This window comes from Chlorocebus sabaeus, chromosome 2 (assembly GCF_047675955.1).
Source record: "Chlorocebus sabaeus isolate Y175 chromosome 2, mChlSab1.0.hap1, whole genome shotgun sequence".
Classification (NCBI taxonomy): Eukaryota; Metazoa; Chordata; class Mammalia; order Primates; family Cercopithecidae; genus Chlorocebus; species Chlorocebus sabaeus.
The window spans coordinates 56,153,673-56,167,738 of record NC_132905.1 but is presented as its reverse complement, the minus strand read 5'-3'; the positions used below and the strand labels follow the sequence as shown (position 1 = coordinate 56,167,738).

General features: G+C 41.7%; 1 protein-coding gene across 7 annotated transcripts in view; it reads right to left on the bottom strand.

Moving 5' to 3' along the window:
- Nucleotides 1-1,143: 1,143 nt before the first annotated feature.
- ZNF133 (zinc finger protein 133) overlaps nt 1,144-14,066 on the bottom strand; it is a 28,974-nt gene continuing 16,051 nt past the window's right edge. For 2 of the 7 annotated variants that reach the window (XM_007961038.3, XM_073008576.1), the window contains exons 2-4: nt 12,675-12,801; nt 11,765-11,860; nt 1,144-3,061 (exon numbers count right to left, since the gene is read on the bottom strand). In XM_007961038.3, the coding sequence (XP_007959229.1) occupies nt 1,314-3,061; nt 11,765-11,860; nt 12,675-12,795 (1,965 nt within the window). In that variant the 5' untranslated portion in view covers nt 12,796-12,801 and the 3' untranslated portion in view covers nt 1,144-1,313. Of the gene's footprint in view, nt 3,062-10,804; nt 10,806-11,343; nt 11,454-11,764; nt 11,861-12,674; nt 12,802-14,066 lie in introns of all 7 variants that reach the window. The other 5 variants (XM_037993986.2, XM_073008584.1, XM_073008593.1 and 2 more) reach the window with 4 other exon arrangements.

The window sequence follows — 14,066 nt, the reverse complement described above, 5'->3', positions numbered from 1 at the left end:
AAAAGTACATCTGTATAGGACATTGACCATAAAAGGCACGTTGCAGAACTGGAAGTTGCTCTGGGTGAGTCAGTGAGTGGTGAGTGAATATGAAGGCCTGGGACATTACTATACACTACTACAGATGTACATACTGTACCCTTAGGCTACACTCCATTTATATTTGACCTTTTCTTTCTTCAATAATAAATTAGCCTTAGCCTACTGTAACTTTTAACTTTACAAGCTTTAAAATTTTTTACTTTTTGACCCTCTTGTAACTTAGCTTAAAACAAAAACATTGTACAGCTGTACAAAAATATTTTTCATTTTATCCTTATCCTATACGCTTTTTTCTATTTTAAAAATTTTAATTTTTTTTTTGTTGTTAAAAACTGTAAGACACAAGCACACACATTAGCCTAGGTCTATACAGGGTCAGGATCCATAGCACTATCTTACCCACCTCTGTATCTTGTCCCATTGGGAAGTCTACAATGCCACTAGGTGACAGGAGTTTTTCAGCTCCATTATAATCTTACCAGCCCACCATTGTATATGCAGTCCATCGCAGACAAACATTATGCACTGCCTGACTGTAGTTACGGAGGTGCTGATGAGGTGGTATAGCTGGGGGTGGTTGGAGATTATCCATTTTCTTGGTGGTCTGATATGGGTGTAACTGAGATCCAAGGCTCTGCTTGGTCACAGCTGCAAGATCAGGCCTTGGGACTGGAGTGCTGAGGACAATGTATTGGTGAGAGGGCCCCCGATGGAAGGACCAGGGACTAAAAAAGTCTAAGAAATGCAACAAAGGTAGTCAGGGGCAAAGGCAACAACAGAGATGTTTGAAAGCTGGGAGGAGAGAAGCAGGAAAGGGGGCTGTCAGAGCCAAAGGATGGGGGTAGCTGCAGATGGAGCTGGACTAGAGGAAGTCACATTTTCTGGAAGATCCCCTCCCCTCCTGTGAAATCTCTTTACATAGTTCCTAGATTCTCTCCCCATACAAAGGACCAGTCGTTCCAATAAATCTACAAATGATTTGGCTCTTGTTTTCTGAGGAAATGAATTCCTGTGGAATAGTGGACTTAAGGGTTTCAGATGTCTGTATCATTCCCTATCCCTGTTATAGATGAGTGAATGAAGGACACAGGCACAGTTACAGATGTATAAAGAAGCCAAGTTTATTACAACCGAAGGCCACAAAACATGGAGAAGACTTAGTGTGGGGAAAGTAAACAGTTAAACGTCCTTTGACCACTTACAGAATGCATTTCTCTATTTCATCAAAGTGTCAACATTCTGACTGTTAGTCCTTGTCCCCATCTTTGCCTTCAGAGACAGTATAAGGAATCGGAAGGTTGCCCCGCACACGGCTCAGGGTCAGGATGCAGTGGCAGTCTGTGGTGCACAGACTTGGTCTTCCTGTGTCTGCTGAGGTGAGACTTGAGGCTGAAGCCCTGCCCACACGTCTTGCACACATACGGCTTCTCCCCCTTATGTGCCATTTGATGTAAGGTGAGGTGTGACTTTTGGAGAAAGCCTTGGCCACACTCTCTGCACACACAAGGCTTCTCTTCCAAGTGAGCCCGCTTGTGTGTGATGAGAGCTGACTTATTGCCAAAGCCCAGTCCACACTGCCTGCACATGTAGGGCTTCTCCCTCGAGTGCTTCCGCTTGTGCCTGATGAGACCCGCCTGGTGGCTAAAGCCTCGCCCACACTCCCGGCACACATACGGCCTCTCCCCTGAGTGCGTCCTCTGGTGTGCAACAAGGTTTGACTTCTGGCTGAAGCCTCGCCCACACTCCCCACACACCATGGGCTTCTCCCCTGAGTGCGTCCTCTGGTGTCTGATAAGGTTGGATTGCTGGCTGAAGCCCCGGCCACAGTCCTTGCATACAATTGGCTTCTCCCCTGAGTGTATGTTCTGGTGTCTGTTGAGGTGTGACTTGAGACTAAAGCCTCGCCCGCACACCCCACACACATACGGCTTCTCCCCGGTGTGCGTCCGCCTGTGAGAGATGAGGGTTGAATTCTGGCTGAAGCTGTGCCCACACACCCCGCACACGTAGGGCTTCTCCTTGGAGTGTGTCCTCTGGTGATTGACAAGGGTGGTCCTCTGCCTGAAGCATCGCCCACACTCCTTGCAGGCGTAGGGCTTCTCCCCAGAGTGTGTCCTCTGGTGAGAGATGAGGTTTGACCTGTCGCTGAAGCCCAGACCGCAGTCACTGCACACGATGGTCTTCTCCTCCAGGTGTGTCCTCTGGTGTCTCACGACAGCCGACTTCTGGCTGAAACCTTTGCCGCACTCCCGGCACACGTAAGGCTTTTCCCCGGAGTGTGTCCTCTGGTGTATGATAAGGTTTGACTTCTGGCTGAAGCCTCGCCCACACTCACTGCACATGTAAGGTTTCTCGCCGGAGTGTGTCCGCTCGTGTATGATTAGCGTTGACTTCCTGTTAAAGCCTCGTCCACACTCGCTGCACACAATCGGCTTCTCCCCCGAGTGTGCCTTCTGGTGTCTGGCGAGGCTCTTCTTTAGGCTGAAGCCCTTCTCACATACCCCGCACACGTAGGGCTTCTCCCCTGAGTGTATTCGCTGGTGACTGAGCAGGTTTGTCATCTTGCTGAAGCTCAGTCCACACTCTCCACAGTTGACGGTTCCAAATCCTAAGACTTCTATCCTCTTCAGCAATTTGTCGGTTTCCTCAGGGTTCCCCGTTGGAGCTGGGCTGGCTTCTAACTCCACCCCTCTGAGGCTGTTCCGAGAGGTGACTGGCTGCCTCTGGGGTGGCCTGGAGAACGCTCCCAGAGTCCTTTTCTTTGTTCTTCCAAACAAAGGCCTGGCGCCTTCTCCCCCGGGACCTTCTGCTTCATCACTCCAGGGTCTCCCCTCAGAGGCTTGTGGCTGCTTCTGCTCGTGCCCTGGGCCCGGATCCCCAGGCTGGACGTCACCTTCTGCACACAAGCATGTGAAGATCCAGGGGGGATGATTACACAGCACATGCTGCATGGGGAATTTCTGACTGGAGAAACCAGGAGGGCAGAAAGGATCGAGGTAGAGTTCTGGCTCTGGATCTGCTGCAGAGAGAAAAGTGTGAGTCACAACTGAGTTCTCAGTGGGCAGCCTCAGCAATCAGCTTAGTCAGATCCCCTAGGTTTCAAAACACTTATGCCTTAAGTGCCATCCAACTGGGACTTCCTTTACATGGCTTCCTCTCCAGCCTACCACTACTTCTCAAGTCTTCCGTTACAATCCAGAAAACTCACTGGTAAGACCTGTTCTACATATCAGACTATACAAGCATCCCTGGCATTTTTGGGTGTGTAAATAGGGCCAGTATGGAACAGTTCCCCTTCACCTTCAATACAATGAATTATCTTCTAACTCACAACCACCCACAATGAGATAAATCACGTCCACAAGTACTTTTTTCTGTGATGGAAAGATGTCTAACACTAGGACCCACGTGGAAATGTCCTTCCTTATTTCCCTATGAGGACAGGGGGATGGATTGAGAAACCAGTTACTTGGAGTGAACAGAGAAGCCTTGGTACAGGGAGGAGCATGAGAAGCTGGTGAAACAGTATGTGACACACCCGAACTGCTGTCTCCCCACTCAAAAAAGATTTGTTAGATTACTCTATGCCAGAATTTCTAGGAGGCAGCACGCTTTCAGCAACGGACAACACAGAGCCTGGGCCCCCAGTGACTTAAAGGATGCTCCCTCCTAGCACCCCCAACCCATTTCCATAATTAGTGTAAATAAAATGTTCCCCAAAAATCAGTGTAATAGAAGAAATTTCTACTTATAGTACCTCTTGTGTAGGAGATGTCAACATTGATTATATTGTTTTATCACAACAGGGTCTAGTCAGCTGAAGGCAATCAATGACCAGGCAATATGAGTAACCAGGTAGAGATCTCAATGGATGTACCCGAATGCTTTTTTCTGGACCAATGAACAATCAAGCTTATTAAAACTGTACACATCCACATTCCAGAATTATGCCACGCTACACGAAATGCTACTTTTCAATCCTAATTACAATGAGCAGAACCACCTTTTCCTAATACTTAAAAATTCCTGACTCTTCCTACTCAGCAAACTGCCTAAGTGAATGTCTTCCCTTCTGTGTTTCATTGCCTGGCCAGCAAATAAGCTCACCTTTTCTCCTTTCAGTAGCTCTGGTGGCCTTTACCTCAGGCTTTGATGACAGAAGGGGGAACCAACAATCTAACCTGATGCCACCCTCTCCCCACGCCAGTGCTATGGCGCTCCTGCAGAGAAAGCCTGCTCTTCCAGCCCTTGTACTCAGGACAGGTGCCCGGTGGTCCCTCAAGTCCCTTCCTCAGCAGTAAATCCTAGCTGCTTTTCACTGAGTTCTCACTAAGTGTTTTGGTTTAATCTAGGTTGTCTGAGGTTCCACAACTCATAACTGATTTTGTGTTTCTATTTCTGGCCAGCAACTTCCTTGAGATTATGGAAACTTGAGTTGGACTGTTGTCAGATTTGATTTATTGGCTGTTCTGTTTCTCTTGAATATGATAGGAGAAGGAAGCAACTGCTCTTATCTCCTTGGCTTACCTTCATACATATTAGGGCATAGTCATGGGTAAGTAGGTCTTTCAGCAGCAAAAGGAACTCCTGTGTCTGTCCTGAGTTAAGCACAGTGACTATGATTTTGACACAGGTAATACCTCCCACCCACCCTTATAAAAACCAAGGCTTCTGGTATGTTGGCTTATTACAGCCCTAACTGCTGTGCCTATTTGTAAAGTGGCAGGCTTTTATTTACACAAAATGTATTTCAGAATTACAGAAGCACCTTCAGATAAATCTCAATTCAGCATGGTTTTAATATTCATATGGAGTGACAGAAGAAAAACAAAACTTTAATTCTCCATTAGTCCATTTTTTCAGTTGGTCACCAAATCTGCCATTCTGTGTATACACTAGGAATATTTAGTCTGAGAAGAAATTTTCACACAAAATATTACCAGGTTAATTAATTTGTTTATAAAGTATTTTAAATCTAAGGTACTCCTGTACTGATAGGTTTGTAGAGACTAATGGGTACTGACACAAATTTAAAATTTAAAAACTTGAGAATAACAAAATTTTTTAAAAATCAGGCCAGGTGTGGTGGCTCACGCCTGTAATCCCAGCGCTTTGGGAGGTTGAGTCGAGTGGATCACTTTAAGTCAGGAGTTTGAGACCAGCCTGGCCAACATGGTGAAACCCTGTCTCTACTAAAAATACAAAAACTAGCTGGGTGTGGTGGTACACACCTGTAATCCCAGCTACCCAGGAGGCTGAGGCAGGTGCTTGAACCTGCGTGGCGGAGGTTGCAGTGAGCTGAGATTGTGCCACTGCATTCCTACCTGGGCAACAGAGCAAGAGTCTGTCTCAAAAATAAATAAATAAATAATACATAAAAAAGAAAATTGAAAATTGAACTCCTAATGATTTAAATATGCCAGTTTCTGCAGGAAATCTTTCTTGCTGCAGCTGAAGCTCTGGCTCTGAAGAAAAAAGTTTAGCTGTGAATTAAGCCAGGCACCTTGGTTATTAGGTCACACTACAAGAAAGAAATGTGAGGCACTCAGGGCTTATAGACTACAGTATGTAAATGAGCTTACTAGCTGGTATGTAACTGTAAAGGGTGAAATCAATATTTCAAAATAAGATAAAGCCTGTAAATTAGACAGATGCAATGTCTTTTCCCTTATTTTATCAGTGTAAATATAACATTAGCATAATATTCTAGTGATATAAAACTTAGTTCTGATATGTAGGCTTTCTCAAAGAAAGTTTAACTAATCTAAACTTCCAAGACTAATATATAGGTTCAGCATCCCTAATCTGCAAAATTCAAACATTTGAAAACCTTTAAGCACCAACATGCAGCCACAAGTAGAAAATTCCACAGCTGATCACATATGACAGGCTGCAGTCAAAACACAGGCACATAAAACTCAGTTTATTCAGCATCCTTAAAGGAAAAATATAATTACCTTCAGGCCATGTGTATGAGGTGTACACAAAACATAAATGAAATTCCTGTTTAGACTAGGGTCCTACGCCCAAGGTATCTCATTATGTATTTGGTAATATTCCAAAATGCAAACCAACCCACCAAACAAACAAAAAAAAAACCCCAAAATCTGAAACACTTATGGTCCTAAGCATTTTGGATAAGGGATACTCAACCTACACTGATTTTAAAAATCAGTATATTGCATTCATAAATATTCAAGATTAGGCAAATGTAGATATTTGTGTCCAACTAGTATCTTATAATTTACAGACAGTGCCAGAAATTATGTGAATCTACAATTACTTTACTCAAAGTAAATACCAGAAATGGCATATTTTTCAGGCAATTTTTAACTTAAGACTGATTATGTTGTTTTTCAATTTCTAAGATCTCTGTTAGGAAATCATTATAAGAATAAATATTCCTGTTAAAAAATTCAAAAACAAAACTACACAAAGTGTTCCCATGCAATAATTTTACTTATATTTTTGCCTAAACTAGTGAGATCAGCCTTATGTTCATTATTTGAGACTGAAACTTAAAACTTTAAATACCATCTATCAACACTATATATGCTTAAAAACATGTACAATTATTTAGCTTGCCAATAAACAGAAAAAAAAGCTTAAACTTGACAATAATACTGGTAACTAAAAAAGAATTATAACTTGGTGTATTTCTGTCCTCCATATGAAAAATAACTATTTTTTGTCTTCTGTATACTCAACTTAGAAATACAAGCTCTATTTTTACTTCACCAGATTTTCAATTTCTCATTCTTTATTTTTAAAATTTTTTACAGATAGGATCTCTCTCTGTGGCCCAGGCTGAAATGCAGTAGTACAATCATAGATCACGCAGCCCAAACTCCTGGGCTCAAGCAATCCTCCCTCCTCAGCTTCCTGAGTAGCTGGGACTACAAGCACATACCATCTCATCCTGGCTAATAATAAAAAATTTTTTAGAGACAGAGTCTTGCTACATTGCCCAGGCTGATCTTGAACTCCTGGCCTCAAGTGATCCTCCTGCCTTGGTCTCCCTCAGCCTCCTGAGTAGCTAGGAATACAGATGCAAGCCACAGCTCTTGGCTTTAATTCTTATTCTTATGCTTCTGTGTTACCTCTTACCAGGCTTCTTAGTCAATTTAAATAACAAGGATTATTCACTTCAGGAGGGTATATAATTCTTCATAATTATAGTAACTTCTGTTACTTTTAAAAAACTAATTAATTTTTAAATTGACAAAAAATGTATATATTCATTGTGTACATTTTGAAATATATATATATTGTGACATGGCTAAATTGAGCTAATTAACATATGCATCACCTCACATACCTATCATTTTTTGTGGTGAAAACACCTAAAATCTACTCTTAGTGATTTTCAAGAACACAATATATTGTTATTAACTGTAGTCATCATGTTATACAATAGATCTCTTGAACTTATTCCTTCTATGTGAAAATCCTCTGACCAACATCTTCCCCAACCACTCCCATCCCCTCGTAACCACCATTCCATTCTCTGCTTCTATGAGTCCAACCTTTTTAGACTGCACATATAAGTAAGATTGTGTGGTATTTGTCTTCTGTGACTGGCTTATTTCACTTAACATAACATCCTCCAGGTTCATCCATGTTGTTGCAAATGATTCTGTTACATTTATTGAATTAGCATTCTGATCAATGAAACAGCCAAGAAAATTCAATGCTTTTCTTGTAACTAGCCTATTTTGAGGATTCTGATATTGCCTGTCTTAAATCCAAGTCCCAAATATAGAATAATGAAACTGTTAAGATGTATTTTACACCTAGAACAGTTTTCTTCCCGTTACACATATATTTTGGGTTTCCAAGATAGCTTCCTGGGCAACCACAATGACTTGCTCCTTGGATTGTACAGCGTTTTTTTTAATGTGCTCAACATCGTTGGGAGAGTCGCTGTTTTTCTTTAAATTAAAACAAGGATTAAAAACAAGAGACAAAAAAGATAGGTTTCACTTTAAGACAATGATAGGTAAGCTGCTTGTTATTAATCTAAATGTTTCAGTAATTCTATACTTTTCAGGTTGAGAAAAACACATACTTGTGTAAATGTACAAAGGTTAGGGTGTACAGCATTTTCCCAGCCTCCATCTGCCAATTCTAAAATGAACACACAGGTCAGATAATGCCCCTACATCCTCTCCTTCTCTGTCCAACATTCCCTCCATGTCCTTGGCTAGACCTATCTCTGTTGTCCCTTGAGAGGAAGATTTCTATAAGATTCACTCAGGTAGATAGACAGCTTCTTCCTCTTACATCTCAAGCATTACAGAGTGGGATGAATGTCCTTGTTTTGTAATGTGGCTTCCACACCAGTACCTACCATACTTCTTTTAGGATCATCCACAGGCCTCCTGGTTTCACACATTGCCTTGAATATTTGATCACCCACCAGCCTCACATCCTCTCCACACCAGTACCTGTCAGCACTCTCAGGGTGCTCCACAGGGCTGAGCCTCTGGCTAAGACTCCAACTTCTTAGCAACACTGACCTCACCTGCACTGTGAATGCTGTTCACAGACACTGCACAATCTTCACATTCTCTCCTGTGTACATTCCCTTCTCTGACACAGCCTTTTCTTCTATCTTCTGACTCACTTTGCTCAAGCATCATGGGCACATTGGTTCCTGACCTTATTTGGGGCTCCAATCCATGACCTTTCAGCTTATACACCATCATACTTTACTCCTTCATACAACTGAGATCCAATGGACTTATATATCCAACTGACCTTTTATGGAACTATAGATTCAGTGGAGAGTCTATGAAACCACTATGGTGCTCTCACAAGGAGAGTTGTGTTCCCCCCAAATTCTTATGTTGAAGCTGTAACCGCTAATGTGACTGTATTTGGAGACAGGGCCTTTAAAGAGGTAATTGAGGTTAAATGAGGTCGTAAGGGTGGGCCCTAATCCAATGGGGCTGGTGGCCTTTTAAGAAGAGGAAGAGACAACCAAGATGCGTGAGCATAGAGAAAGGGCCATGTGAGGACACAGGGGGAAGGCAGCCATCTATAAGTTCAGGAGTGAGTCCTCAGAGCAACCAAACCTGCTGACAACTTGATCTTGAACTGCTGGCTTCCAGAACTATAACTAAATGAATTTCTGTTGTTTAAGCCACCTGGTCCCTGTTACTTCCTCATGGTGGCCCAAGGCGACTAATACAGATGTTTTACTTCCTTTGCCCTGACCTTCCTTCTTTCCTAGCGCTGCAGTAAAACACCTACTCATCGGCCTCAGTCAACCCCTGAGCAAGTCTCATGAAATTTATCAGTTAATAAGTAAACATGAAAGGCCAAAGTCCCTATTAAAAGTTAACACCACCTGGTTTGACAGCAAATGCAACACCAGCTACATGCTGCTGCTTAACAGCAAAACACCCAAATGACATTGTTTTCATTTTAAAATAAAAGGATGAACAATGAAATAGAAAAGTATGCACAAGAAAGTACGGTGCTAAGACTAAAAAGAAATAAAGAGGAAGTTAAAGGAAAGAATAGCTCATGGAACTAAGAGAATTTCAGTATTAAAAACTTCATTAATGAGTAAGATAAAAATATCCTGAACCTTATATACCTAATAGAACAATAAAGTAAAATATAACACAAAAACTTAGAAATAAATGGAGAAGTTGATATAAATTATAAGGACTGTGGAGAGTTTTCAGATTCCTTCTAACAGATGAACAGTAAGGATACAAGCTAGTTGAAAAACAGCAACAATTTATATTATGTATGCTATAGTCCCTCAACTCGAAGACAGAATTAATCAATTTAATAAAAACAAGAGGAGAAAATTTCTTACCCAGAAAAAGAAAATATATACTTCTGTGCAAACATTTATAAAATTGTCAAAAGAATTTTAAAAACTAAAACACATATATAATTTCTTAAAGTTATCTATGCCTCTGTAATTTAAAAATAATGCAAAGTAGGATGAAAAATTCTCAGCAGCTCCTTGTCCAACCCTCCCCAATTCTATCCCCACAGAGGTAACCACTAGTATGGTGTAACCATTAGTAATGGTAAGTAACAACAGACTTCTATGTTCACATAAACATGGATATATACTCTTTCATATACTTCTCTTTGTTTAACAACAAACTCAACTGCGTAATATACAAAGTCCTGTACCTTTTTCACTTAAAAAGGTATCCACTTAGTGTCTGATTTAAAGAAGATACAATAAAATTTGATTATATTTAGTGAACAGATAGGAAATCTCACCACAAAGAAAAGTGTAGTAAAAGTGAATGGAAATTGCAGAACTGAAAAATAAGTGAAATGAAGGATTCACTGGCCAGAACTTAGCATATTGGAAATGACAAATGAGACAGTAAACTTGAAGACAGACCAAGAGAAATCATCCAGTCTAAAGAACAGAGAGAAAAAAAAGATTTAAAAATAAGGAAAGGATCTATAACCTGTGGGATTATATAAAAAGGACTGATACATATGTGCCTATAGTCCCAAAAGGGGACAGAGAGAATCAGGAAGATAAAAGCATGTAAAGGAAGAATGTACTTCAGGCAGTCGCATCACTGTGAAACTGCTGAATACCAAAAGTCCGGCAAAAAGTAGCCAAGGAAATAAAGGTAAATTATGTTCATGGTGACTTCTCCATCAGAAACAGGGACAGGCAGAACAATACCTTTAAAGTGCTGAAAAAATAACCAATGTGGAATTCTACATCTAGTGAAGATACACTTCAAGAATGAAGGCAAAATATAAAGACACTTTCAGAAGCAATAGAGAATACATTGCCACCTGTACCATAAGAAATGCCAAATGAAGTCCTTAAGGTTCAAGAAAAATAATACAAAAGGTAAACTCAGATTTTCAAACAAACAAACAAAAAAAGAAAATGATAAATTACCTGGATGAGTTAAAGACTATTTTTTCTCTTAATTAAAAAAATACATGGTAGAAAACAAATCCATGTGAGTATTTAAAACCAAAACCAACATTTTAACATTGTAATAAGGAGTGTATAATACAAATGACAACTATAGCACAAAGGATGTTGGGAGGAGGGGGTGATTGGAATTGTGCAATTGCAATGCTCTTACATTTTATATTTTACCCAAATTAAGTATTAAGAGAATATAAAAAGTTAAGGCTATGTCTTATATTCCCTTAGAGCACGGGCCAGCAAACTTTTTCTTAAAGATAGTAAATAGTTCAGGCTTTGATGGTTAAGTGGCAAAATTAAGGATGTTATATAGATATTTATATAACATTATAAAATGTAAAAGCCATTCTCGAATAGCTCACAGTCTTTTTAGAAATCCATTTCAATTTCTCTATTGGCTTTTTACATTTCTTCCTTCCACTGGGTTTGCCTTCTTTCTTTAGGTCATAGTTGTTTCCATATTCTTGATGATCTTTTTTAAAAACAGTAACAAGGGAAAGAAACCCATAACTATGAAAGAGAACTGAGTGAGCCAGAGAGGAGAAACCCAGTGGGAGGAAAAACAGCTTCCTAGCGGAGGAAGGAGACAAGAGACACCAGGAAAGCCCCATCCATACTCGGATGAAGATGGAGATCTGGAAGGGAGGCCGTGTCAGGCAATCTAAACAGCAGCCCGGGAGGTCAGGGGAACAACTTCCTCCCCAGCACCTGAGCAGCGCCTCCTCTCCCCCAGTCCTGAGCTGCTGAGCTCATGTCTCATCCACCCAGTGTTTTCCCACTCACCTGGACAGGTAGCCGGTGAACAGTTTTTCTCCTCTCTCCAGGTCTCTTTCCCTTGCTCCAGCTGGGTGATGAGTTCTGGTTTAGAAAATGAAATTCCTGCTCACAGGAAAAGAAAATAAGGTAACTAGGTTATGGGCTCAAGAGCCCATTTAAGAATTCAGAGCCAAACAGCCTAGGAAACTTCAGAGGTAGTACAAAGCCCTGAGCTGGAAGGGGTGGGCGGGGCTCTCAGAAATGGAAGGGATGAGTGGGCAGTGAACTCAGATGAGAGTACACTAGGCCAGACGCGGTGGCTCAAGCCTGTAATCCCAGCACTTTGGGAGGCCGAGACGGGTGGATCACGAGGTCAGGAGATCGAGACCATCCTGGCTAACACGGTGAAACCCCATCTCTACTAAAAAAATACAAAAAACTAGCCGGGCGAGGTGGCGGGCGCCTGTAGTCCCAGCTACTCGGGAGGCTGAGGCAGGAGAATGGCGTGAATTCGGGAGGCGGAGCTTGCAGTGAGCTGAGATCCGGCCACTGCACTCCAGCCTGGGCGACAGAGAGAGACTCTGTCTAAAAAAAAAAAAAAAAAAAAAAAAAAAGAGAGTACACTGATTCTATTTCATGCCGGGTAGATGAACACCCCCTCTCATTTAAAACAAGTTAACACAGGATGAGAACCCCAGTCTGAGAAAAAAGGGCTAGAAATGCAGAGTAGCACACACAATACACATATGTACACATACAACAAAATCTACTCATTTTCAACTCTGCAAAATCAGACCCTCCCCGGGAAAACAGGAATAAAATGTCGTTGCTTTTTAGTCCAACCCAAAGGTCAAGTAACAAAGCAAGATGGCTGCTTCAAGCATAGCCTAAAATTCCCAGCAATAAGAATGGGAATCCTAACAGATATCAGGCTTACCTAGTGAGACCAGGTTGCTGTAGTTCTCCAGCATCACCTCTCTGTACAGAGTCCTTTGAGCAGGGCTCAGCAGCCTCCACTCATCCTGCGTGAAATCCACAGCCACATCCCTGAATGCCATGTGTGCCTGTAACACAAAACCGAGCCCTGCTCACTCAGAAGCCAGCCTTGCCTGTGGCTGGGTGAGGGGCAGGCAGAAGGCTGCCCTGGGGGAGGCAGGTGAGATATCAAGATCCCTGCCTTTGACAGTGACCCTGGTGCCATGTGTTCCAAGACTTTTAAATCCCTGTCTCTATCCAGCCAGTGGCATTTGTGAACCCATATAGTCAAGGTCCTGGGGGGCCATACAGGGTATATGTGCACGAAGTGGAGTCCCTACATTTTGGGAACTTTAAATCTAGGCAGACAGAAGAGCAAACAACATATAAAATGTAAGCAACAATAAAGGACAACAGATTTTCTGAGTTTAAAGAATTTAAAAGATCAAATAATCCACTCTAACTCAGTAATTCCTCAAAATCCTATGGCTTGGCTTTCTCGGGCCTGATGGTCACAAGCAGAGAGTAGTGAAGTACTGGAATCATAGTGCCTGGGTTTCAGGCCCACCTCTGCCACCAACTAGTATCCCAGTTTTCTTACCTGTGAAATGTAGAGAACAGTTCATTAAACTTCCAGACACAGACTGTGAGTGCTCACCATGGAGCTTCTTGGCCACAGTCCAAAAATTCATCTTTGTACCCTATTCTCATGCCCCTGCCCAGTTTTATTCTTTTAATTTTCTTAGTACTATTTCCAAATGGAGGACAAACTGGAATAGAGATTAGAAAGGGTTTTCTAAGACAGGGTCTGGCAACTTGGTCTTGGGTTGGAATCAAGGGAAGAAGAAAGTGCTAGGAACTACAGATGAGGCATGTGGGGAGCAGGGATAAGGACATTATGAGCAAAGGAAGACAAAGCCAAAATGTAGGCAGGGAGGGCTCCCTAGGAGGAATAAAAGCCACCTACTGGTAGAATCCAGAACTTTTTCATCACCTCACACTGAAACACCAACTATTAAACAATAACTTCCCATTCTTTCCTCCCCCTAGATCCTGGCAGTGACCATTTTGCTTTCTGTCTCTATTATATATGTGGTTATTCTATGTGGCTGCAATAAGTGGAATCATATACATCCTTTTGCGTCCGACTTATTTCACTTAGCATGTCTTCAAGATTTAGCCATGTAGAAGCATGCACTCAGAATTTACTTCCTTGTTAAGGCTAAATAATACTCCATTGTGTGTATATACTACATTTTATTTATGCATCTGTTAATAGACATTTGGCTTGTTTCTAGCTTCTGGCTATTCTTCCATGCACATGGTTGTATAAGTATTTGTTGGAGTCCCTTCA